At 48.0% G+C, this 27,503-nt stretch overlaps 1 protein-coding gene across 11 annotated transcripts in view; it reads right to left on the bottom strand.

Moving 5' to 3' along the window:
- Window positions 1–1,336: 1,336 nt before the first annotated feature.
- NOD2 (nucleotide binding oligomerization domain containing 2) overlaps window positions 1,337–27,503 on the bottom strand; it is a 48,474-nt gene continuing 22,307 nt past the window's right edge. For 7 of the 11 annotated variants that reach the window (XM_063612719.1, XM_063612722.1, XM_063612725.1 and 4 more), the window contains exons 3-12: window positions 26,674–26,779; window positions 22,261–24,076; window positions 17,958–18,041; window positions 17,654–17,737; window positions 14,638–14,721; window positions 11,980–12,063; window positions 11,321–11,404; window positions 9,132–9,215; window positions 4,802–4,885; window positions 1,337–2,672 (exon numbers count right to left, since the gene is read on the bottom strand). In XM_063612719.1, coding sequence (XP_063468789.1) covers window positions 2,600–2,672; window positions 4,802–4,885; window positions 9,132–9,215; window positions 11,321–11,404; window positions 11,980–12,063; window positions 14,638–14,721; window positions 17,654–17,737; window positions 17,958–18,041; window positions 22,261–24,076; window positions 26,674–26,779 — 2,583 coding nt within the window. In that variant the 3' untranslated portion in view covers window positions 1,337–2,599. Of the gene's footprint in view, window positions 2,673–4,801; window positions 4,886–9,131; window positions 9,216–11,320; window positions 11,405–11,979; window positions 12,064–14,637; window positions 14,722–16,551; window positions 17,082–17,653; window positions 17,738–17,957; window positions 18,042–18,094; window positions 19,194–22,260; window positions 24,077–26,673; window positions 26,780–27,503 lie in introns of those variants that run through there. The other 4 variants (XM_063612723.1, XM_063612724.1, XR_010114418.1 and 1 more) reach the window with 4 other exon arrangements.

Consider the following 27,503-nt stretch of genomic DNA (forward strand, 5'->3'; position numbering starts at 1 on the left):
CCTGCCTCTCCCTCTACCCTCACGTAAGCACCTTGAGGACCATGACTGTTTTGTCCATCCACTGGTCATCCTAATATAACTGGTTAATAAATCATTGCTGAATTTATTTATTTATTTATGACAGTCTCGCTGTGTCACCCAGGCTGGAGTGCAGTGGCATGATCTCAACTCACTGCAACCTCCTCCTCCAAGATTCAAGAGATTCTCCCGCCTCAGCTTCCCAAGTAGCTGGGATTACAGGTGTGCGCTGCCACACCCAGCTAACTTTTTTTTTTTTCTTCTATTTTTAGAGACAGGGTTTTGCCATGTTGGCCAAGCTGGTCTTGAACTTCTGACCTCAAGTGATCCAGCTGCCTCAGCCTCCCAAAGTGCTGAGATTACAGGCATGAGCCACCATGTCTGGCCTCATTGCTGAATGACTTTAAAGATTACAAATTGACAACCCAATATAGTGCTATGCAAATGGGCTGCTGTGTACTCCTCAGCGAAAGGAGACTCAACGCCACCTTCCTCCTGATCTGCTACATCAGAAACAATGGTCTGGGCAGAACAGGGCACCAATCACAAAGAAAACCCACAGACACACTCCCTCGCAGGGTCCAGGGAGATGCCACACCACCGAGTCAACCAGACACAAAACCTTTCAAGGAAGTAGCATTTCATCTTGCTGGGCGACCACCTGATCCCTTGCTTATTAAACGCAGCTAAGCATTGTTTTAACACAAGGCCTGCATGAGAGGCTGCTCGCTGTGGAGAGCCAGCCGTAGGTAAACCTTCTCCATCTTTCTCCTGTTAAAGACTCCTGGAGCCACTTTGAGAGAATCGAGGGAGGCCAAGGGGCCTTTTCACATGTGTTGCAGCCTTTTAGGCTGGGTATGGGGAGGCTCCTGCACAGCTGAAAACTTCACAGGGTTAAACTTTTCTAATCTGAAGCCAGAAGTGTTTTGATTGCCTGGCTATTTTCTAAGAATTGCTTTTGCCTTAAGCTATGCATGATCAGGTTGAAAACATTATTTTCCCCGGCTTCAAGTAGAAAATTGTGCTTTAAAATTTGACAGGTTTTAGGGATATATTTTTATTTTATTTCATTTATTTATTTGAGATGGAGTTCCACTCTTGTTGCCCAGGCTGGAGGACAATGGTGTAATCTCGGCTCACTGCAACCTCCGCTATTTTTAGTAGAGACAGGGTTTCTCCATGTTGGTCAGGTTGGCCTCAAACCCCCAGCCTCAGATGGTCTGCCCACCTCGGCCTCCCAAAGTGCTTGGATTACAGGCGTGAGCCACTGTGCCTGGCCAGAATATTTTTAAATGTTTGGTCACAAGGAAGATGGCTGTTTTGACTCAACAGTTTATTCCCCTCTGATTATTTACAGCATAAAGTTCACGGCCATGTTGTCTCTAAGAGTATAAACTTAAGACAATAAAGCAAAGTGATTTATAAATATTAACCAGTTTTCACACATCATAATGTTTAAAATAATAACATTTGCACAGCATCTGACAATTTACAAAGGCTTTGACATGCATCATTTTGAATAATCCAGGAAGACATTTGCTTAGAAGGAAGGGCTTAATTTTTTTTCCTGTAAACTTTCAATCCGTAACTGTACATCCTAAAGCATTCTGGCACAAATGAAATGGAACTGCCTCTTGTGAGTCTATTTCAGAAGTCTGTTGTCAGAGTTCAGTTCACAGGCATCAACCAGAAGCCTAGTGAGGCCGTTTGAAATTCTGGCCCAGATTAATTTTTTAAAGCTGCATTTGGAGCTTTTTAAAGTAGAGCTGTTTCCAAAGGCTTAACTGAAGAGTAATTGATTTCACTGGAAATAAAAGTCCACGTGTGATCCCAGCTGGAGTGTGGTCATATTTTTCTTTCAAACCTAGAATGTCTTGGGGGAACAAACGGCTGTCACGTGTCCCCTTCCAAAAATGTCTTAAACACCGGAAAGGAGGGCAGGCTAAGGTGTAGCCCTTCCCACCCTGGGTGCCAGGGTTGGGGGCGCCGTAAGTGAAATATCAAAGCTGAGGTCATTATTATTCTGAATCCCAGCCTCAGAGGAAGGAGCACGTGCAGGAGTCCAGGAGGAGGGGAGGAACCAGAGATGGGGAATGGCCTGGATGGATGAGTCGAGACACAGGGAAAGTTGCTTCCTGAATTATGTGTTCTGTGTACTCCTCTTCATCAGAGCAGTGGGAAGGGGTCTTTTGTGAGAGGCCAGGACTCTCCACCAACAGGCACTCAGTTAACAAGCACATCCATGGGCCCCACTGACCCACATGGAAGCCTGGGAGGATCAGCAGAGGCCAGCCCCATACTATGGAGGAGGGGCTGTCCTTGTACATCCTGGGATTGAATCTTGGGCAGAAGTCGATGGCAAAAGTAGGCTTGGGAAAAGTCTATCCTGGAAGGCACTGATGCTCCTTCCTCTGCCAGAATAAAGGTGACCTATGGTGTTCCCAGAAAACAAGTTCAGCCTTAGGCAGGACAGGGCTCATTTTGAAGAGGCTGAGGCTGCCAACAGATGTCACCCAGCCTCTGGGGCCCAAACTCACAGCTTGCTCACAAACAAACTGAGATGAACATCCTCCTGGAGACTTCAAAGCAAGAGTCTGGTGTCTCTGCAGCCAAGCTTGTCAACCTCCTCTAGAGAGAAAATGTTCCCTCGGAGCCTAAAGGAGATCAAGTGAACAGAGGTTTGAGTGAGGACAAAATTAGAGCAGGGCTTTCATACAGAAGCCTCCACTTTTTAAACCCATGCCTGGGATGGGCTGACTCTCTGGCCCAGCTGCAGTGTTTCTTGCAGGGAAGTCAGGGGTGTTTTTACCCTTGGCCAACCAGGGCAGTTCATGAAGCATTCTGAACAAGGCTCCATGACTCTGCAGAGAGAGTCCACAACACTGCACCCAGCCAGCCACAGACTCCCCAAGGCCAGTGATTCTTTTTAAGGCAACAAGAGAATCTGTCAAGAATACAATGAGCAAATCCTTGTGCCCTCCCAAGTTCCATCAACAGGCAGCAAATAACATCAGACCCCTTAAAATATCAACCTCGTGTTGGCTGGTGCCCAGAACACAGAATGTGATGTTTCTTAGAACTGTGCAATGGTTTCAAAAACAAAGAAACAGAAAACCTACACTTTGCCCAGAACCTGATGACATCATAGGCCACAGAGATGTCACAATCATACAGAAGGAAAAATCTCTCCATCACAGCATAGATTTTTGAAGTCACTTTTAAATTTTTTATTTTTTTAAGAAATGGGATCTAATTCTGCCACCTGTGCAGTGATGCAATCATGGCCCACTGCAGCCTTGAACTCCTGGGTTTAAGGGATCCTTCCATCCCAGCCTCCTGAGTAGCTAGGAACTACACCGCACCCAGCTGAATTTTTTATTTTTTGAGAGATGAGGTCTGGTGTCGAACCTCTGGCCTCAAGTGATCCTCCTGCCTCAGCCTCCCAAAGTGCTGGGATTACAGGTGTGAGCTGCCACGCCCAGCAAAGCTTTTGTTTTTTTTTTTTTTTTTTTTTTTTGAGACGGAGTCTCGCTCTGTCGCCCAGGCTGGAGTGCAGTGGCGCAATCTCGGCTCACTGCAAGCTCCGCCTCCTGGGTTCACGACATTCTCCTGCCTCAGCCTCTCCGAGTAGCTGGGACTACAGGCGCCCGCCACCACGCCCGGCTAACTTTTTGTATTTTTAGTAGAGACGGGGTTTCACCGTGGTCTCGATCTCCTGACCTCGTGATCCGCCCGCCTCGGCCTCCCAAAGTGCTGGGATTACAAGCGTGAGCCACCGCGCCCGGCCTAACTTCATCATTTGATATCTGCATTCGCTGCAGCCTTGATATGCTTTTTGAGAGAAGACAAGGCCTGCATATTTAAAGCAGGGGTCACAAGCTTACGGGAATGAGTTGCCAAAGGGTCCTGGTCTAAGACAATAGGCTTGGTGGATCTGCAGTCAGCCAGAGTGGGTTTGTCCATCTGAGAAGACTCAGCCCTTCTTGTACTCTGGTTGACTACTGGAATCATGAATGGGCATCCAGAGTTCCCAGCTCTTTTGAGAAAACTCTGAGATACAGATTTTTTATAGGAAATTTCCTGGCTTTTAGTCTCTAGCCCAGTGCCTGGAACATATATAGTAACATTCACTTATAGCACATTAGGCCAGGGAAAACCTTTATTTATTGTCTGAGAAATAGATCCCTGAAAACAAGAAGGACAAATCTTTGAAGCTGTGGCTCAGCAGAGAGAAAGTCTACAACACTGGACCCAGCTGCCCAGACTCCCAAGGCTAGTCATTCTTTTTAAGGCAATGAAAGAATCTGTCAAGAATGCAATTCTTGCTTTTTTCAAATACATGAAAGTCTATGGCTTTAATTATAGAGAACTGGATACACTGTGCAACCTGCTCCTGACCTGTGTAACCTCCATTCAGAACCGCAGAAGGTCTGATCCAATATCCTTGACCTGTGAAGGCAGATGCAATTTCTAGGAGGGTGGGAGCTGACTTTTCTTTTCATTCTTCAACCACATCCCCATTCCTACACTATCTCATAGAACAGAGAAGTTGCTGAATAAATAGCAAAGGTTTAAAAATGAAATCATTGCTCCCTACTTAAAGATGTAAAGACTTCTTTCTTAGACAGAGAATCAGATCCTTTACATGCAGACTCATTCTCACTGAATGTCAGAATCAGAAGGGATCCTCAAAATTCTGCCATTCCTCTCTCCCGTCACCCCATTTTACAGATAGAAAAACTGAGGCTCGGAGAGCTAAAACAGGCCTGCCCAGGGGCCCTACCAGACTTCCAGGATGGTGTCATTCCTTTCAAGGGCCTGCAGGAGGGCTTTTGCCCCTAGGTAGGTGATGCAGTTATTAGACAACCTGGAAAAGAAGACACAATGGTGAGCTTCAAGGATTCTTGGTTTTCCCCTTGAAACTGTCCAGTTAAAGAGACTTCAGGAGTTAGCCAGCCTACTGAAGCCCACCTGTCCCTTAGACACATCCTGCTCATGTCTGAGATTCCCAATGAGCTCATCAACAAAGGCTCAGTACCATCAGTGAAATGTACCCGTCTCTCTTCCATTCACTAGATGAGTTTATCAAATTAAGTAGCCACTCCCTTAGGATAGCGGTTAAGTACCTGCGTTTTAGTGCTAGACAGCCTGGGTTTAAATCCCACCTACACCACTTCTTTTTTGATCTCGAGCAAATTAGTCCCAATTTCCTCATTGGTAAAATGGGCCTAAAAAAGTACCCGTGCCATCGAGCATAAGAATCTAAATTGTGATGGGTGTAAGCCGGCTCCTGTTCACATCCACCATCCATCTCCTTGTGGCATGGGTCCCGGGCCATTAAGTCAGCCACCAGTCCCCCATTACCTCCTCACACTCTGCTTGCTGGGAAGACCCACCACTCTCTGCATACCTAAAACACTTGCACAGTACTTGATATGGTTTGGCTGTGTCCCCACCCAAATCTCATCTTGAATTCCCACATGTTGTGGGAGAGACCTGGTGGAAGGAAATTGAATCCCATCCTCTTCTCATTGCAGTAAATAAGTCTCATGATATCTGATGGTTTTAAAAAGGGGAGTTTCCCTGAACAAGCCCTCTTCTCCTGTCTGCTGCCATGTGAGATGTGCCTTTCACCTTCCGCCATGATTGTGAGGCCTCCCCAGCCATGTGCAATTGTAAGTCCAATAAAACTCTTTCTTTCATAAAGTGCCCAGTCTTGGGTATATCTTTATCATCAGCATGAAAACGGACTAATACAGTACTTAATTGATAGAAAATAACCAATGAGCAGTAATATTTCCATTTTCAGGGGGGTCTTTGAGGGCACAGAGACAGAGATTAGAGAACATATGAGGTAGCTGACAACAGGGAGGGGAGACAGGATAGAGCCAGGGACAGCAACAGAGGAGTCATGTGTTTCCCATGTTGCTCTTTTGCTTATAGCTTTGCCTTCCAATAATGTCCAGTCCAGGTCTTCCCCCTCTCCCACAATTTCAGGAATGTCTTACAAGTTGACCCTAAGGCAATGCCAGTTGTAATTGCCAGTATTTGTTGAGCTTCTATTAGATTGGTACAAACGTAATTGCAGTTTTTGCATTGTTGAAATTTGCCATTTGATATTGGAATACATTCTTAAATAAATGTGGTTATGCTATACATCATTTTAATGCACAATTCTCACTTTATGATTTTTTGCTAATGACTTAATACTTTCTGTTTATTTTATGTTTATTTTAGACTATGGAAATGATGTTAGAGGAAAAGCAAATTCAAGCAATTTTCTTATTCGAATTCAAAATGGGTCGTAAAGCAGCAGAGACAACTCACAACATCAGCAACGCATTTGGCCCAGGAACTGCTAACGAACGTACAGTGCAGTGGTGGTTCAAGAAGTTTTGCAAAGGAGATAAGAGCCTTGAAGATGAGGAGTGTACTGGCAGGCCATCGGAAGTTGACAACGACCAATTGAGAGCAATCATCAAAGATGATTTTCTTACAACTACTTGAGAACTCAACATCGACCATTCCATGGTCGTTCGGCATTTGAAGCAAATTGGAAAGGTGAAAAAGCTCGATAAGTGGGTGCCTCACGAGCTGAGTGAAAACCAAGAAAATTGTCATTTTGAAGTGTCATCTTCTCTTACTCTACACAACAACAGTGAACCATTTCTTGATCTGATTGTGACGTGCGATGAAAAGTGGATTTTATACAACTGGCAATGACTAGCTCAGTGGTTGGACCAAGAAGAAGCTCCAAAGCACTTCCCAAAGGCAAACTTGCACCAAAAAAAAAAGGTCATGGTCACTGGTAGTCTGCTGCTGGTCTGATCCCCTACAGCTTTCTGAATCCCTGCGAAACCATTACATATGAGAAGTATGCTCAGCAAGTCAATGAGATGCACTGAAAACTGCAACACCTGCAGCCGGCATTGGTCAACAGAAAGGGTCCAATTCTCCTTGACAACACCCAACTGCACGTCGCACAACCAAAGCTTCAAAAGTTGAATGAATTGGACTATGAAGTTTTGCCTCATTCGCCATATTTACCTGACCTCTAGCCAACTGACTACCATTTCTTCAAGAATCTCGACAACTTTTTGCAGGAAAAATGCTTCCACAACCAGGAGGATGCAGAAAATGCTTTCCAAGAGTTTGTTGAATCCTGAAGCATGAATTTTTATGCTACAGGAATAAACAAACATTTCTTATTGGCAAAAATGTGTTGATTTTAATGGTTCCTATTTTGATTAATAAAGATGTATTTTAGCCTAGTTATAATAGTTTAAAATTCATGGTCCAAAACCACAGTTACTTTTGCTCCAACCCACAACTTACTTTTGTTACCTACATTCTCTCAGTGAATGCTCATGGCCTATAATGAAGGTCCAGCCATTATCTCCATTTACACTTGAGGCAACTGAGGCACTCATCCAAGAAGAACTGGCTGGTAATGGTGGAGCAAGGGTAAGACCCAGGCTGTCTGGTTCCAGAGCCTGGACTCTTTTTTTTTAATTATTATTCTTCTCATCTTTTTTTTTTTTTTTTTTTGAGATGGAGTTTCCCTCTTGTCCAGGCTGGGGTGCAATGGTGTGATCTCGGCTCATGGCAACATTCACCTCCCGGGTTCAAGTGATTCTCCTGCCTCAGCTTCCCGAGTAGATGGGATTACAGGTGTGTGCCACCACACCCAGCTAATTTTTTATTTTTAGTAGAGATGGGGTTTCTCCATGTTGGTCAGGCTGGTATCGAACTCCCCACCTCAGGTGATCCACCCGCCTCCACCTCCCAAAGTGCTGGGATTACAGGTGTGAGCCACTGCACCCAGCAAGCCTGGGCTCTCAACCAACTCTTGGCAGAAACTAAGCCTGGAAAAGAAAGATGTAGGCATTTCTCTTTTTTATAAAAGATGTATCAGAAGTTCAATTTTTGTGGGGGATGACATAGTTTAGGATGCTGAAAAATAAGGCTGATGACAGAGTGGCATGGGACCAACCCCAGCCTCATTGCCTGGCATCCACGGGAGTCAAGTGGAGTGAGGCTGTGACAAGGAGGGAAGACAAACCTGCCATATCCACACCTGGGTGATAATGGGCTTGGTATTCCCAAAGGCCCACCCTCAGTGCAAAGCTGGCATCTGGCTCAGACACATCTTGGCTTCACCCCAACTTCCCAGCCCATTTCCACCCAAATAATTAGTGGAAGTGTTTTCTCCAAATATTTGGAAACTTCCTAGCTTGTGAAAGCAACACAAACAAGTGTCGCCAGAGTGGATAGCAGCCTGGCAGCAAAGCTGGCACTCACAGAGGCAGCTGTCTGTCTGTCTGTCTCTAAAGGCAAGCGTTTTCCTAGGACCACATTTGCCTAGGCAGATGCCACTTTCTTCCAGCAAAAGGAGCCATCTGATGGGGTTCCTGAGGCCTACTTGAAATAAGAATTTTGGCATCAGCCTCAGAGAGCACCCTGACAAACCCATGATGGTCACTAGTTGGGTTCGTGTTCACCTCAGCTGTCCATCTCTTTGTGGCACAAGACCCAAGCCACTGAGTCAGCCACTAGAGGAGGCCACAGTGCTCCCCATCACATCACCTCCCCAGCCACTGCTTGCAGAGAAGACCTGCCACTCTCTGCCTGAGGCCATTCTCCTGACCCCAGAAGCATGTTCAGCTGGGTGAGGGTGAGCTGGAAGTGCTGGAGAATCAGTGCCCCACGAGCGCACATCAACATACGAAGGACAGAGGGTTGGTGGATAAATGCCATGGCTTTCTTGGCCATTGGTTGGGTAGGTGACCATGTGTGTTCTGCACTGACTCCAGGAGTGCCCCAGAGTACTGAGCTCCAATTTCCCTCATTGATAACTGGCTTGATAACTCCCCTTTATTGGTTACCTTCGCTTCCCCATCTCACTTCACCACTCTCCTATCAGCATTCACTGGGACCACCTCCCAGATAAACAACTTGCACTGGAATCCTTGTCCACCTAGACCAAGGCAAGCTGTTCTACCAGGCCACCTCACATGAGTTACCCCAGCGGGGAGCGGCCCAGACCTTATTCAGAAATACCCCTTCCAAAGGCCAGCAATTATTGTCCTGTTTCCTGCTTATGGGTTCCTTACTTTAGGATTTTCAAACTTGAATTTTTCTTCAGTCCTTCTGCGAGAGAACATACACCTTCATCCTGGAGATGGTTCTCCTCCAGGCTGGTGAGAACAAGAGAGAAAATCTAGTTGATATAACATTGATTATGGAAGATGATGAACTCACATGCCCCCCATATAGGAAATCCAACATCTGAAAACCCAAACTCACGGATAAAGAAATAACAGATAAAGTACGTTGTGGGGATTCTCAATTCCAGGGACATATTTGCAAGAGAATTCACTCCAAGGGCTCTCTATGTAATAAGTTCCCTCATCCCCCAGCTTCCCATATATCCATCTTTCCTTTCTTCCTTATTAATGGAAGTCTCATTTCATTTGGACAGCCATGCACTTGGTGAAAAAACTGTATTTCCCACTCTCCATTGCAGCCAGGGCTGGTCAAACAACATACACGTGGGTTGGTCAAGTGACATACACGTGGTTGATACATAAGGGGAAACTGATAGGTGGGGCTTCCAGGAATGCTTTTTAAAGGAGAGAACCCAGATGGCTTTCCAGGGTATATAGATCGAATCCTGGAATACAGAAGTAGTGCTACAGCTGGAGCAGCCATCCTGTGATCATGAGACAACCAACCATGTGAATGAAGTCACAGGCTAAGGATGATGGAAAAGAAAGAGAATGAGACAGAGCTGAGACCCCTCCTGGCCTCTTGCAGCCACTGTACAAACCCTACACTGCCTACCTCCAGCTGCCTATACGGGAAAAAATAAACCCTTTCCTTGTTTAAACCTCTATAGATGGAGGTATTCTGTCACCTGCAGCTTAACATACAGTTAAACTAAATTTGGCCTGAGACTGCCTCCATACTTTGAGTTCCTATGTAGCAAACTGCAACCTAACAATATATCCTTATAACAAACAGCTAAGTCTCAGCCAATCACAGCAGCCAGGCTTCAGTCAATCACAGTCTACCAGCTGATCAGACTATGTCCATATAAGGAAAATGCCTCATCACACCATGCCCAAATAAGGCAAATGCCCAGGTGCAACCAATCAAGCTGTTTTGTACATCACTTCCTTTTCCTGTCTATAGATACTGCTTGCCCACCTTGCTGGGTGGAGCACTCCCAGTTCTGAATGCTGCCCAATTCATAAATTGCTGTATGTTCAAAACAGCTCTGCTAAATTTAATTTGCCTAAAGTTTTTCTTTTAACAGTAATCATAACTGATGCTCTCACAATAAGGTTCTCCTCTACTAAGAAATTCCAAGTGGCAAAATCCAGTCAGGATAGAATCAATGATACTTGAGTAGAGCTAGTAAGCCTTGCAACAGCCGAGGTCCATCCATAAAATCTGTTTATGGCAATGCCCATATGTTGCAGTGTCTTTCTGCTTCCTGGGAAAATCAAACATTCAGCATTTTATCTCCCTGACATAATCTGAAGCTGCCCAGAACATGTCAGAATACTATACTAGTGGCATCTAAAGGATGAGAAACTTAGACTCTGCTTCAGGTCAGCAGTATAAGCATGATTCATGGTTCCTCTTTCAACTATCAAAACTCCATTTCACCTTCCAAAATGACCTATGACTCGAATACCCAGTGCTCCTAGGAACTCAAAATCACTTTAAAATAACAAACCTTTATTATTAGTAGTAGCCACAGTACTATAGTAGTTGTAGCAGCAGCAGCAGCAGCAGCAGCAGTAATAGTAGTAGTAACCCTGCCATTATTCTAATTTAACATTTACGGAGCACTTACAAATATGCCAGGCACTATATTAAGGTCTTCACAGGCACTACTTTATCTAATTCTTGCAAAAATCCTTTATGGTTGGAAGTATTCTTACCCTCATTTTACAGACATGAAACTTGAGATTCTGAAATTGTTATTTAACTTGCCTAAGATCATGGCCTGCTTGATTCCAAAGTCCGTGCTCTTAACACTTATGCCATGCGGAGGCAGTCATCAAACCAGCAAACCAATATATTTTATTAAATAAAAAAATTAGCATGTACATACCAGGCTCTATAAGCTTCATACCACTCAGTACATATAAAGACAAACACAATCGATCAATCAGTCAATCACTCAATCATCCACCTTTGTCTGTCCACACAACTGCTCCTATGGATGAAGCCAGGGGATCAAAAGAGATTGTGATCCACCTCCCCAGAGCAGAGAATCTGACAAACTCACCAGAGTTCTTCTAGCATGACGTTCTTTGCCAGCATCAGTGCCAAGGCTTGGGCGCCCACACTGCCAATGTTGTTCCCCACCAGGCTGGAGGTAATCATGGAACAAAAGCATGTCAGGGCAGAGAAAGACCTCAGAGATGAGCTAACCTATGGAGGGCAAAATTCATGGTGCTTGCCTGGTCTGCTCCATTTCAGACATCACTAATTGATTGCGGTGCTCTTTCTTTTTTTTTTTTTAACCCTTTTTAGACATCACTAATTGAATGCAGTGCTCTTTTTTTAAACTTTTTTAGACATCACTAATTGATTATAGTGCTTTTTAAGCCCAGGTGCAGCCTTAGAATTCTTTTTAATGTGGTGCACTGGGCACCCACTACCAATGGATTGGAATTGGTCCTTAAGATAAAATGTACCTGATCCAGCCCAATATCTTCAATTTACAGATACTGTATCAAAACCCTGAGAGGACAAGGGACATTTCCAAAGTCACCCAGAAAGACTCAAGTGTCCTCTCTTGAAATCCAATGGTCTTTTTTCCTTACTCCATTGCCTAACATTGTGGGGTAGAAAGAAAGTTCGAAGACCTTCAAAACTGGCCCCAGCTCCTCCCTCTTCACCTGATCTCCCCAAGAAAACTGTAGGATAGACTCTGAAGCTTACCTGAGCCACCTCAAGCTCTGGTGATCACCCAAGGCTTCAGCCAGGGCCTGGGCCCCCTCGTCACCCACTCTATTGCCCCAGAATCTGAAAAGGCCAAAAGAGTCAACAGACAGTGTCAGTGAGTCCCTGATATGTGTTCTAGACATGAACTAACAGTCCTCCTCCCTCTGCAGTCCCACCCAGAGGGGCAGGACCACTCAATCCCAGAGTGGCCTCACTGGGGCTCCTGGTCCCAGCAAAGTGGACCTGCCTCCATCTTTTGGGTGGGATGGCCAAACTTAACCCAAGAGTTTTCAGTGGCTTTACACTACAAACTTAGAGAATAGTAGAGGCCTACCCAGCCCAAACCCTTATGGACAGGAACTCACTGACAAGAGTAATTTACAGTTGTGACACTTTTTCTGACACTTAGTTCAGATATGCTTCCTGGTAACTGCCACCCACAAGTCCTTAGCTACCCTCCAGTACCTGCCCATAACAAGTCTAACACTTCTTCTGCAAGCTAGCTCTTTATCTCCTGCTTCTTCCTAACACCCCTAATTCCTTCATGCCATCAGCTTCAACTCCCCCAGCTTCTGGGCCATCCTCCTCTGACTCACTGTAGTTTGAAAACATCCCTTTCCAAAAGGTAGAGTCCAACTCACACCTTCTGACTTGTTGACTGTATTCTAGGGACCTACCCTGGACAGGTAGGTGCACAAGTTAGCAAAGAATGGCTGAATTAGGACGTCTACTGCACTTTCATTCATTAGGTATGTATTTATTGAGCTCTGGCTACGTGCCAGCACTGCTCTGTGCCCCAGGGATATGACACTGTAATAACAAAAAACCTAAAAACAACTTAATAGTCATCAAAAAGTGACCAGTTAAATAGATTATGTAACACTCTGCAGCTCTTTGAAAAATGAGGTCAGGCTGAGCAAGGCGGCTCACACGTGTAATCCCAGTACTTTGGGAGGCAAAAGAGGGAGGATCACTTGAGCCCAGGAGTTTGAGACCAGCCTGGGCAACATAGTCAGACTCCATCTCTACAAAGCATAAAAATATTGGCCAGGCACGGTGGCGTGTGCCTGTAGTCCCAGCTACTCAGGAGGCTGAGGTAGGAAGATCGCTTGAGCTTAGGAGTTCAAGGCTACAATGAGCTATGATTGCAACCACTGCACTCCAGCCTGGGTGACAGAGCAAGACCCTTTCTGTAAATATTAGTAAAATAAATAAATAGATAATTAAGTAAATAAAGAGGTCATAATGACCTAAAAAAATTCCTATAATATATTGTGAAGCAAAAAAAAAAAACCAAGCAAGTTACAGAACACTTTGTATCATATGACAGCGTTTGGGGGTTTTAGAACAACGACTGGCCCTAATAAATATGTGTTGAAAGAGGTAAATACCCCCGATGTGGCAGATGTGACCTCAAGCAGAAGAGAGTTCAGTGGGGCTGTGTGGCCTCCTTTGTTCTAGACTCTGTTGCTACTAATGCAGTGTGGAAAAGATGTTGATTTCTAGAGCAACATAGTCCCATTCGTGGCTCAAACTGAGCTTGGGGGCCGGGTGCGGTGGCTCACACCTGTAATCCCAGCACTTTGGGAGGCCGAGGCGGGCAGATCATCTGAGGTCAGGAGTTCAAGACCAGCCCGACCAACATGGCGAAACTCTGTCTCTACTAAAAATACAAAAATTAGCCGGGCGTGGTGGTGGGTGCCTGTAATCCCAGCTACTTGAGAAGCTGAGGCAGGTGAATCAGTTAAACCAGGGAGGCGGAGGTTGCAGTGAGCCAAGATCACGCCACTGCACTCTAGCCTGGGCGACAGAGTGAGACTACATCTCAAACAAAACAAAACAAAAAACAAAAACAAACCAAAAAAAAAACTGAGCTTGGGGGCAACTTGCCTCCCTGTGAAATGGGCTGGAACACCTAGGCCCTAAGGTTATTCTCTCTTCCTAGAGTCCCAGGTTCTAAAACTCCCAGTTCTTGTCAAATGGACCCCAGTTCACACTAGGGCATGACAGGATAGGAGAGCGGCTGCAGGAAACAGTACAGGTGCAAGCCTGGGTGCCTAGCAAACAGAGGAAGCCCACCCTGGGGCTGCAGTTTGGGGTACTCCCCTCCCTGGCAGGCCCCAGCGTGGTCCTACGGGAACAAGAGCTCCGAGGGACCTAGCACAGCCCCTCTTATCCTGGGTGCCTTCCTATCCTTCCCCATTTCCTTCTTTCTTAGGTCAGGAGTCCTCACCCCTGGCTGTACATCCCCTGGGAAGCTTTTTAAAACTCCTGATACCTGGGCCTTGCACCTAGATATCTGCATTTCATCAGTCTGCAGTGGGAGGCCTGGCAACAGTGTTTACAAGCTCCCAGGTGGTTTTTATATGCAGCCGAAGTACAGCCCTAGCGCCCCCTGAGGATCAGAGGGCTTCCTGTCACCAGCTCGAGGGCACTGTCCTCCCCTAGCCCCAACATCCCAAACTTCCTGTTTGTCAGGCATAGACCAAGTGTGAAGGTGGCAGTCAAGGGCCGCCCACTCTCTCCCTGGCTTGTCCTCCCCACTGGAGCTGGGCTGCCTCTGGGGCCTCCTGGCTGAAGAGTTTCACCTGCCCCTAAATCCTCAAAAGTCCCAAGCCCCTCCATGCAGGTCCCTCTTCCTGGAAACCAACCTACCCCAGGAACTGCAAGGAGGTGTTGCCTCGGAGCCCCTCGGCCAGCACTTGGGCTCCCGCGGCGGTGATGTGGTTATTTCCCAGCCTGGAAGGGAAGACAGAGGAGGTGAGAGAACACAGCGGCAGCCAGAAGAGGAAGGCCGTCTGTGCCCTGGCCAGGGAAACACAGGAAGAAAGCATTGAGGCGGACCTGCCCGGGAGGCGGCAGCCACAGCAGGTGCCCTCGCTGCTCGGTCCAGTTTACTCAGCGGCTCCCACAACTTCGTTTTCCCCCAGCAAAGGGAAAGGGGCAGCGGGACGCTGTTTTGCACAGCAGTGTGACAAGTCCAGGCAGGAGGAGCAGTAGGCAGCTGTCCTGGGAGGTGGTTTCCCCGGGACAGCAAGGGTGACTCAGGGTCACACCTTTCCCTCCGGTCTCAGCCACCCTCGATCCAGACCCCATCGTGCCCTCTGCAGCCTTCCCAGATCTGCTGTTGCTACAGGTAGGCTTTACCTGTTGCACAAGAGCGCTGGGCAGGTCCAGGTGGCTAGAGGGAGGGATGGGGCCCACTGAGACTTCCAGGAAGGAAGGAGAGAGGGAGGACCAAGGCTAGGGGTGAGGGGAAATCCCAACAAGGAAGGCTCCTGCTGCAACCAAATCCAGACACCTCCGAGAGCTTCGGAGAAGCCCCAGAGCTCTCACCTGCAACCCTAGGCTTCCTGGGATAACTATACGCTTTCATTCTTTCAAGGAATGTCAAGCCACTTAGCTCACAACAATCCTATAAGGCAGATATTATTGTATCCTTGGAGAAGGGGTGTAGTGGCTAGGATAACTCACCTTTCAGCCTCAGCTCCCTGGAGGTAGCCAAGCGCCCCAGCTGCTATGCTCCAAAATCTCATATCCTAGCGTCTGCACTTGCCATCCCCTGCCTGAGACATCAGGCTCCCCCGCCTGGTGAATTTGGTTCAAGAACTCCTCATCAGCCTTGCCAAGATGTCTTAGGACTGCACTGAAGTCCGAGGCACCCAGTCTCAACCTTCCTTCCTTCCCTCTCTCCTTCACTCAGGGACACATCTCCCAGCCTCCCCCAGCTCCCTTCCCCACTTTCCCTCTTAGGACTTTTCCCCAATAAATATGTGGCACGTCAAATCCCTGCTTGGAGGACCAGACTCACATAAGGAGAAAGAAGCTGAGTTCTTGTGTGATTTACCCATCATCTTTCAGCCACTTGCTTACTATATAAAGCCCCTGCCAGGTGGTGCAGCCCTTGATGTGGATTAACTTGCTTGCTCATCACTACAGGCTGTGAGGTAGCCATGGTTATTACCCCCATTCTACAGAAGGGGAAACGGAGGCACACAGACATTGGGCTGACCTGAGGTCACGCAGCTAATGAGGGTTCAAACCTCGGGCAGTCTGGCTCCAGAGCCTGTGCTCTCAATTACAATGATATACGGTAATCCCCGCCCCCTGCTTATCCGCAGCTTCGCCTTCTATGGTTTCAGTTATCTGAAATCAACTGAAGTCCAAAAATATTAAATGGAAAATTCTAGAGATAAACAATTCATACATTTTAAATTGCATGCTATTCTGATCACGCGCCATCCAGCTCCATCCCACCCAGGACGTGAATCAGCACCCCGTCCAGCGCATCCACATCCTATATGCTCCCATTTGGTAGTCATCAAGATCGTCTGCTCCTGACATCCAGCTGCCGACCTCATCGTTGCTCAAAGATTCAGGATCTCTGGGAGCAGATGATTCTCCTCCTGACGTGTGGTCAGGTCAACAGCAGCCCAGCGCTAGAGCACAGTGCTGCGTGCGTCATCCACCTCACTTCCTCCCATCACACAGGCATTTTACCACCACCCATCTTCCCAAGAAGAAGGGTGAGTACAGTACAAGAAGATATTTTGAGGGAGACGTAGAGAGTCCACATTCACATAGTTTTTATTATAGTATATTGTTATAATTGTTCTACTTTATTATGAGTTGCTATTACTCTCTTACTGTGCCTAATTTATAAACTACACTTTATTGCAGGTGTGTAGGTATTGGAAAAAGCATGGTATGTGTAGGCCTTGGTACTCTCCATGGTTTCAGGCATCCACTGGGGTCTTAGAATGGGTCTCTCCTGCACATACCGGAGGACTACTGTGTTGGCCACAAACTCAGCCTCCATTTCTGAAACTAGCACCCTTCTCAGGGATGGGCCAGCCAGGTCTGGCCACAGCTTATTCCAGGCTTGTGAGTCTGAGGGAGCAGGCAGTGGTAGCAGGACTGAGACCTTTGTACAAGTTGGCACCTGTGGTTCTGATCTCAGTAGCCCTCGCCGAGACTGAGCTATGTGGCCCGCCATTTTAAAATGGCAGCTCCCATCCATAAACCCAGCCCAAGAGGTGGAAGCAATTCTTTACTTTGTCTTCTTTTACTGCCTCACAAATCACAGGAGGCAAGAATATCTGAGAGAGAGAGAAGGAGAGAGAAGCCAGGCCAACCCAGCGGCCAGCCAGAGGGGCAATTTAATGGCATCAGGTAGGACAGAGAGAGACTCCAGTTGAAACTGGGAGACACTGGAGTAGCAGAAATGCAGAACCAGATGGACTGCAAACCTTGTATGCTCTGAGTGGTGAAAGGACCTCCTTGGAGTGTTGCAGCAACTGGCTGCCACAGCTGGGGTGGCAAGTAACTGTGTATGCCTCCCCCACCAGGACGAGCTCAACATGCATCGTGGAACTCAGTAACCCCAGAAAGCTCTGACACTCTTAGACACAGAAAAGGAAAGGGGCCTAGAAAAGCTTTCTTGCCCTACGGGCTAAAGGTCAAAAGACAGGAAGTCCTCAGCAGGGCTAGTCCAGAGTTTACTGGGGAGATCATAGCATTAGAGAACCCCTGCTTAAAATGAGACACTGTGCCTGCATTCAATCAGGAGGTCAGGAGCCAGTGTGGGCAGTGCCAGGCCAAGACCAGATCAGACTGACTCAGGTATGGGGCAAAAAATAGTTTCCAGGGAATAAGGAAAACCGGAGCTCACCTCAATGCCAAGAAGTTCTGCCTGCATGCAAGGAGCTTAGCCATGGAGTGTGCACAGCCGTCAGTCAATTTGTTGTTGAATAGACTGTTCAGTTCCAGAAGAGAGGAGACACAGAAGCAAAGCACATTGGATAGTGAGCACCAAATCCCAGGGTTGCCCTTCCCCTCTGGGCAGGAATCACCTGCATCCCCCATCATGCAAACAGCCCCTGCCCCAGCCCATCACTCACAGCTTCCCAGGCTGCACGACCTGGGGTGAGACCAGGGGACTTGGGGCCCGTTGTCCACAGCCCAGGCTGACTTACGCTAACTTCTGCAATTGCTCGCAGTGAAGAGCACATTCAATGAGCTTGCAGATGCCTCGGTCTGAGATATTGTTATCGCGCAAACTAAAGAGACAAAATAAATACATCTGAAAATGGAGCTAGTAAGACAAGAAAAAAATCTACAAATCCCGCAAAAAAGACTTTCATTCATCCCTGAAGTGCCCGCATCTATGCTTCCAGGAAACCTTGCATAGATGGAGCATCCCAAAAAAGTGGAAACCCCATGGTCCCTGGCCAGAGAGGTGACATGGTGCACTATGATGGGGATGGCCCAGGACATAGGATCCAGACCCCCTACTAAAGAACCCTGGAATCCTTAGGAAATGACAGAGCTAATTTGAGGCAATGTTTCCATCTCTGCAAAAGGAACATGATAATCACAGCAGCCTCACAAAGGGGATGATGGTGGAAAGGAGCTGATATATGGGAAAGGTGCAGCCTGAACTAGACAGGCTACCCCTGGGGACAATTTACCATCATCTAGGCCAGCAGACAGTAGACCAGCTGGATGAGAGGGCCAAAACTTCAGAAACAGGCATGTAGGCAGTGGTTAGTGAGGCCCTGCTGCCCAGTCCTTAACCCCAATGACACCACTCCAACAAGCTAGTCCCTCCCGAGCAAGCCCTGTCGGCCACTCCTCTTGGGGCACCATTCCCAAAACGCACCTGATCACAACATTATCTGAAAGCTTCCCTAAAATACAGATTCTCAGGCTCGTACCCTGGAGCTGGCAATCAAGTATCTGCGGGGTGGGGCCCAGGAATCTGTATATTTTAACAACTGTGCACATGATTCTTTATCTTTAGGCAAACTTGGGAGGCCCTGACTGAATGGTTAACAGCTCAGGCTCTGGAGTGCCTCAGCTGGATATTGTGATCGTGATCAGCCACTTACTAGTTATTTGCTAGTCTCTTCATCTATAAAAGAGGGAACAGGCCGGGCGCGGTGGCTCACGCCTGTAATCCCAGCACTTTGGGAGGCTGAAGCGGGCGGATCACGAGGTCAGGAGATCGAGACCAACCTGGCTAACACAGTGAAACCCCGTTGCTACTAAAAACACACAAAAAATTAGCCAGGTGTGGTGGCGGGCACCTGTAGTCCCAGCTACTTGGGAGGCTGAGGCAGGAGAATGGCGTGAACCCGGGAGGCAGAGCTTGCAGTGAGCCGAGATTGCGCCACTATACCCCCAGCCTGGGTGACAGAACGAGACTCCGTCTAAAAAAAAAAAAAAAAGAGGGAACAATAGTATTATCGGCCTCACCAGGCTGTGCACATAAAGCCTTGTGAGCACCTGGTACACAATAAAAGTCACCTAGAATCATGATCGCTAGCACTGATCACTATCCTTAGCACTTCCCAATAATAACATTATTTCATCCTCACAACAAGCCAGTGAAATGGGTACCATTATTATGTGCATTCGTGAGAAAGAAACTGAGGCACAGACAAGCGAAGTGACTTTGCCAAGGTTGTACGGCACATAAAGGCTTTGAGCCTAGGCAGCTTGGCTCCAAACCCCACTCTTAACCATGACATTGTGCAGCTTCTCCCTCAGGGCCTCTTATGGCCACCTCTGTAGTGCAGTGATTTTTCAGACTGCAGGTTGCAGGTCATGCAAATCATTCTGAAGGTCCTGAGCAGCATTTCTAAAATGGAAATAGAACAGAACAGAAGAGAGAAGAGTGCCTCAGAGTTCATAAAGCAAAGTCATTTTGTGAAGCTTTGGTTCCATGTTGACATGGTGGCGCGCTCTCTCTCTCTCTCTCTCAATCGTTGTGGGTCACATTCAAAAAACTTTTAAAGCCATCACTCTAGAGTCTGAGAGAGCCAGAGTCTAAAGAAACCTATATAGGGGCACTGTGTCTATAGGGTTTCCTAGAGGCTGAGGATTTCGGTTGGCATGGAAACACTTCAAGTGGGAGAGAGGCAGGTTGGCACTGTGGGAGAGGAGCCTGTGCCCTCCTCCTTCCTCCCTTCCTCTCTTTCTCAATCTCTCTCTCTCTCTCTCTCATACACACACACACACACACAATGCACTCACAGCAACCTCATGGTTGCTTCCCCTCCCCTACGGCCTTGGCAGTTTTAGTGTGTGTAAGGTGAAGAGCAGTAAAACTCGCTCAAGGACAGTAATTGCTAATGGAAAACCAAGCTGGTTGCTGCAGACCAGTAGTTCTCCCAGGGCGAGACCACTTGTGTCAGAATCACCGGGGGTGTTTGCGAAAAAATATAGATTTCCTGGGTCCCACCCCAAACCTACTGAAAGGGAATCACTAGAGGCAGTCCCAGGAATCTGCATTGCCACAAGTGCCTTTACACACCACAGTCTGAGCACCATGAGCTAGAACCAGGCCACCCTCACCTTTCTCTGAACATAGAGACAGACCCACAGGTTTCCCAGAGCCCTTCTGCACACCCTGGTAATCACGGGGACATCCCTAATCAAGAATGGATGATCCATTCAACAATTCCAGAGATGGACTTGCCTATAAGGATCACACAGGCCAGTGATGCCTGGCCTCTTGGGGTAAAAACTATGAGTCTACTACCCAGGAAAATGTACATTCTTATTTCTATCAGGGAAATTGCTCCAACAGACAGGTTTCCAAATTCCCACTCAAAGTATCATGATCCTCCCTCCTAGGGAAATAGACTTTGGTACTGGCTGTCTTCCATTTGCCTGGCCAGATCCACTCTCCCCCTTCTCTACCCGTCTCTGGCTCCTGGGAGGCTGATGCCTGGGGACTACTCCAGCAGACAGCCCACTCGGCCTCCCTGATGGGTCCAGTCAGTGGAAGGCGCTGGCCAGGGGCAAGAGTCGGGGTGGGGAGTTAGGGCCAAGCGGTATTCTTCCAGTTTGCAGAAGCTCAGGCAGCCATCTCCATACCTTCCCCCCAGCTAATTAGTCTCCCTCACCTTCCCTCTTCAAGTCTACCCTCCCCCAGCTGTTACTAACCTCAGGCCCCTGCACCAACCCTCTCGCTCTTCTAACTCCTGCCCATGGCTTGTAAACAATCTGTTTATTAAACTCTCCTCAAATCACCCATTTTAAGTGTGTCATCTGTTTCCTCCAAGACCATGATGGGTATAATCATATTTATATTCATTGCATATAATACATACATATATATATATATATATGCTATATATGTTATGTATTATGTTGTTATTATGCTTTAACCTAATGACCACGGTCCCTATGTCAGGGTTAACAAAAGTCACTGCACAGTTTCTAGTGGGTATCCATGTGTTTGGTCCATGGTGAAAAATAAATCTTGTTGCTTTGCCCCCAGAGAAGATGTATACCATCCTAATACTCTCAAGAAGAGGTTTGTCCCATGCTTAGGGTCAATTAAGTTCATCCAGATGTAGCCCAAAGCCCCTGGAGGCTGGGAATCAATTTTAACTTCAATCTAAAACTTCTGCTTTCCTATAGGTTCTAAATAGAAGCAGGGCATTCCCCTTTCAAGCTGGAAGGATGTTGGGGAATCTGTGGCATGCTGACCCGCAGGCCTAGGCACACCCTCTGCCCTTGCCTGCCCCCAAGACGTGGAAAGAGGCCCCTGAGTTCAGGGGCACAGATTCTCCCAAGGGCAAAACCTCACATCTTTGGCCGGGGCTCTAAGCAATACGGGTAGTGCTGAAATCCTGTTTGGACACTGTGCTACCTCAGGAATCCAAGAGTGGTTGTAACCCTGCAGCCACTTTCTATTTCTTGGGTCCTGAAATTCCCATCTGGTTGGGGTGTGAAAGTCTCTGATGGGGCACAAGTCACCTCTGATTTGGTGTCGTTCCTGATACGGACATATATTACACAAAACTTTCTGCAAGTGACCTCAAGTTTTTCAAGGAGCCTCTGAAGTGTATCCACAGACTGGTGGGGGGCAGGAAACCTGTAATCAGAATGATGCGATTTGTGAACCCCAGCTCTGCCATTTCCTGTGTGACCCTGGACAAGTTACTTCACTTCTCTGAGCCTCAAGTCAAGGATAATGGAGATAATAACATTCCTGCCTACCCCCCAGGATGGTTGTAGAGATTAGATGAGGTCATTCTGGAAAGCATAGCACCAGACCCAGCACATAGGCAGGTCAATAAAGTATGGCTGTCATCATCACATATTGAAATTAAGACCCAGAAGGGAAGGGATCTGGACAGTGTTGCAAAGAAGGGTGGCAGAGGCGAAGCTGGGCCCAGACTTCTAGATCTCAGCTCGGTGCTCCCACACTTAGCCTTGATGGTGCTCCCCCATACCTGAACAGCAATGCCCAGTAACACTCACTACAGAGCCTTGCAGACACCAAGGCAAGGCAGCAGCTGCTCCACGCCAATGTCACCCACAGAGTTGTAGTCCAGCTGCAGGGCCACGGGCCGCCGGAGGTGCTGCAGCACAAAGGCCAGGGCAGCACACTCAGCGGGGCCCACACTGCAAAATGTCAACTTGAGGTGCCCGACATTCAGGCCACGTGCAGCCTTCCGAGCCAACCGCTCCTCCTGCATCTCGTACAGGCTCCGGATAAGCCAGATGAACCCAGGCATAGCGTGCATGCTCTTGGCCTCACCCGGTGCAGCTGGCGGGATGGAGTGGAAGTGCTTGCGGAGGCTGCGGGCCAGACACCAGCGGGCACAGGCCTGGCGCCGGAGCAGGGCCTTCTCAGATGTCTGGCACTCAGCCAGCAGGCCCCAGTGCTCCTGGGACAACAGCCCCGCCAGGAAGGCTGCTGTGATCTGAAGGTTGTGTGGCTCGGCCTTCTGCAGCAAAGCTGCCACGCTGCTGTCCTTTCCCTCCGAGCCCTGGATGCACAGCGTGGGCAGGAGCCTGGCCATTGGTGAGTTGCCTGGCCTGCCACAATTGAAGAGGTGTCTGAGCAAAGCTGGTGGCACATCAGCACTGAGTGCCAGGTAGAACGCAGCAAAGAAGCACTGGAAAGTGATGTGCAGGAATTCCAGGGGCGCCGTACTCCCTGGCACGACACCTTTGGCACGCACCAGGAAGCCAAGAGAAATGTCATCAGGGCTGACCTGTGCTGCCTGGAGCTGCTGGGCTGAGAACACGTAGCAGCACATGCCCAGGCCCCACAGAGCTAGTCTGCCCAGGTGCAGGAGGGTGGGGAGGCGGCCCCGAAGAAGACTGGGTCCCAGACCCTGGGAAGCTGAGTCTGGGGGGATGGCATGCAGCAGAAAATGCTGCAGAATCAGCAGGTACATATCTGTAGTGGTCTTTGGGGACCCCCCCTCCTGCAGCAACAGTTCCTGGTGGCATTTGGACACCATCCATGAGAAGACGGGAAGGTGGCACAAACCGTGCAGAGCTGAGGTCGCTTGGAGCAGGCGGATGAGGCGGTCTGCCACCCCGGGCTCACGATGGCACTTCCTCAGGTACAGCTCGATGCCCTGTTCAGAGAAGCCCTTGAGGTTGAACTCGGTGCGGATGTACTTCCTGAGGAACGCTGACACAGCGGCCGGACGGCTGGTCACCACCTTGCAGGCATTCTTCAGCAGGTTGCCCTGCAGAAGGTTGAAGAGCAGGGTCTGGACAGAGGTGGGGTCGGTCGGGGAGCAGTGGCGTTCGCGATCTGTGAACCTGAACTTGAACTCGTCAAAGCCATCAAAGGTTAACAGGACACGGTCAGGGTGGTCAAGGAGTAACTGGAAGATGTCTTCTTGACCAACATCAGGCCAACAGCAGTGCTCAAAGAGTAGAGTCCGCACAGAGACTGGTTTGGCCATGCACTGCAGCTGCCGGCAGCTGAATGGGAAGACAAAGAGAAATTCCTGGAAGTCTCGCCCTGCAGCCCACAGCAAGTGCAGCCGCTGCAGGAGCGTGCTTTTGCCACTGCCCGCCTCACCCACCACCAGCACAGTGTCCGCATCGTCATTGAGGTGGCCGGGGGTGCTGAAGAGCTCCTCCAGGCCCAGGGTGGCTGGGCTCTTCGGCGGGGGTCCAGCCGTGCCCACGTCTGCCCAGACCTCCAGGACATTCTCTGTGTATATGTCCTCCAGGCAGAGCGTCTCTGCTCCATCATAGGTACTGAGGAAGCGAGACTGAGCAGACACCGTGGTCCTCAGCTTGGCCATGTACTTCTTGCATGTGGCAGCTGGAAGGCAGAAGAAGAGGCAGATGAAGGTGGCACCATGGTGAAGATGGGACCTAACCAGACAGTGGGCTGCTGCGGGGGAAGCTGACATAACTGAAGGGATAGGAGAGCCAGCGGGCACCCATCCTGGCTCCTCCATTCACAAGCTGTGGACTTTGAGGACAGTCAAGGAAGCTTCCTAACCCTCAGTTTCCACCTCTGTAAGGTGGGAGAAATGTTGGTCACTACCTTACGGAGTTTTACACGGATCAACTAAGATGACCTACGTCAAGTGCTTCGCACAATGCCCAACACAGAGTAAGTGCTCAAAAGACATCAGTGACTGCCATTATCATTACTGACACCGGGAGGAGTTCTAGATGATGGGAAGGGGCTCTGGGCTGGGATCGGAAGACCTGTATTCTGATATTTGTCCTGCCACAGTGGCCGGGTGGCTTTGGATAAATCCCTTCACCACTCAGCCTCAGTTGACTTTTTCTAAAGGGGAACGAAGGGCTTAAGGGCTCAGAAGCCCAGTCTCTGAAGTCAGACACACCTGAGTTTGAAAACCTGGGTCCACCACACACTTGGGCAAGCCATTTAGCCTTTCTGGGCCTCAGTTCTCTCATCTGTAAAAATGGGGACAATATACACCTGGAAGGATTGTTTCAGGAGGCAGTGAGATAAAATAGAGTTTAAAAGAATATCTGACATGGCAAACTCTCAAAAAATGGTGTTTATTATCATTATTATTCATGGATATATTAGGCACAACAATAGACCCTCGAAGATGTCCATGTCCCGATCCTCAGAACCTGTGAATATATTACCTTACGTGGCAAAAGGAATTCTGCAGATGTGATAAAGTTAAACTTCGAGATGGGGAGATGATCCTGATTGATCTGGGTGGACCTAGCAAGGGAAGGCCTCGGGGTCACCGGGGTGCCCCAGCTGAGCACTCGGACAAGAGTCTGTGATCATGCCTCCACTTCCCCATCCTCCCCATGTACCCCATGCAGGGAGAGTTTTCATGCACGGGGTGTGTTTTGAAGGCCAGTGCTCTTCCTTTCTCATCCTGAAAGTAATGCGAGAAACCATTTCCTGTGTCAGGGTTTAGTTCCCCTTTCAGGAAATGGGGAAGTGCTGGTTTAGAGTCCCAGGCTGGTAGGAGCTTGCCATGGTCTCCTGCCATCACAGCCTCACTGCCCCCAACCAAACACTGGCCCACTATTTTCAACCCAAAAACTAACAAGTAATTTTCATAGGGCTCTGAGCTCACTGATGACTATCTGCAGTCACACAAAGGGGATGTCCTGTGTTTATGTCACCTCTGTTGTTCCCAGAGTTGATGATTATTGCTGAGCTTTCTGCCCTCTGAATATACCAGGATCCCTGAACTTAGACCATAAGATAGATATCTTCCTCTCCAATACATATCAGATATATATCTTCCTCTTCTGACCTGATTTCCAATGCAGGTTTTCCAGCCATCACCAATGATACTAAAATTCTTCAGAAAGAAAAAAAATGTCATTTTATAGAGAAATAAACACACCAATTGTCACCTTTAGAAGTGTGGGGAATCTTGCACCCTGGCCTGGTCTTACAGTGACCAGCTGTGCTTGATGATATCAACAGCAAACCTCAACCAAGGGCCAAACCAGGCCCTGCGCCCCATGCTGCGCACCCGCTGTGGTGCACTGATGTTTAGATCCTGTTCTTCAACAAGACGGTGCACTCACGAGTGCCAGGCACAGACTTCCAGCCACCCCTCCCACAGGCTTGCTTGCTGCCCAGAGGGCACAGCCCAGGGTGACAAACCCATCTGCCAGCACCACGCACAGCTCAGGGGGCTTCAGTGCCAATGAGCTTTCCCTACAGTGGTGTAGGAACAAGCCCTAAAGAGTGCCAGGCTTGCACTCTTTCTTTACAACTGACATTTCTTCTCCCAAGAAGAGAGAAAGTGTAGGTGGGGACAATATACAATCAGACCCATCTCCCCCTTCCTCGTCACTTAACCTCCCTGCCCAGTTTCTACATCTATAAGTTGGGAAAAAACACCACCTACTTCTCAGGGTTGTTGCAAAGGGTAGACATTGTCCATAAAGCACCTGGCAGGATGCCTGGTATGTTCAAGTGGTGCGGTCCAAGCCCCTCCTGTTCCTGAGTTTGGGTGGTGACCCTGGGCACTGAGGGATACCAGAGTCTCTAGATCCACTTGGTTCTTGAGTTTTCAATTGTGAGCTGCTAAATTTCAGAGATCAAGAAATACCAGCCCTAACTCAAAACATGTGTCCATATCTTTTTGGTACAGATAATGAGAGTTTGGATGATAAGCAACACCTTTAGTTAGCCCTCAATATATGGTAGCCCAATTGTCAGTATATTGTGTGGGAGGTAATGAAAGCTAATAGCTAACATTACACGCTTTTGTCCTTCTAATCCTCCTAAAATCCCAATGAGACAGGGGATGGTGCTAGCCTTAAAACAAGGAAACTGAGTCATCGGGAGGCTATAGTGCCAGCATATGGGATGCTAACCGAGGCGTGTTCTGCTCTTAACCATGGATCTGCACTGACTGCCCTTCCCTTTCTGATTAACTGAAAACATATACCTACCTTCCAAAGGCAGGGCCAACGGGACTGGTAATTCCTGAACATGTTGTAGAAGGAAGGCAGCCAATCCATTCGCTTTCACCGTGGCAAGATCAAGCAGCCTTCTTGCCTATGGGAAAGGCAGAAGACATTATTCTTCCAGGAGGCTGATGGAGCAATGTGGGAAGGCTTACTGATTACTACAACTTCATAAGCGTCTCTCTTCCATCCAGAATAAAAGGTCAGAAAAACAACCGAACAACCACATGAGTTTCAAGTAGTTAATACAGTGTTGGATGGTGAATTGAACACATGCATCCAATCTGGCTCCTACTCAAAACTCACTAAAACAGTGAATAACTGAAAAATAAATGAAACGAAATGAAGACATAAACCTACAAAGAGGGAAAATGATTCTGCAGGCTGTAAATCATTTGGAAGAGAAGTGATTTCATCAAGTCTCATGGATTGAATATTTGAATACAATCTCTGCTCAGACTCCCACATCTTCATCTCCAGCCTGAACTGTCCCCCGAACCCTGGACTTACACATCCAACTGCCTATTTTCCATCTCCACTTAAAAGTTTCATAAACACCTCCAACATATTCAAAACTAAACTCCTAACCTGCCCACGCAACTGCCAAACCGACAGCCTTCCTCATCTTGGCTAATATTAACTCCATTCTTCCAGGTGCTCTGCCCCGAAGTCTTGGAGTCACCCTTGAAGCCTCTCCTCTGTAATCTGCCAAATCCTGTTGACTCCAACTTCAAAGCATGTCCCAAAGGGCACTGTTCCATAGAAATAAAATGCAGGGCACAAATGCAAGCCACATGTGGAATTTCAAATCCTCT

Source organism: Symphalangus syndactylus, chromosome 11 (genome assembly GCF_028878055.3).
Source record: "Symphalangus syndactylus isolate Jambi chromosome 11, NHGRI_mSymSyn1-v2.1_pri, whole genome shotgun sequence".
NCBI classification, from domain to species: domain Eukaryota; kingdom Metazoa; phylum Chordata; class Mammalia; order Primates; family Hylobatidae; genus Symphalangus; species Symphalangus syndactylus.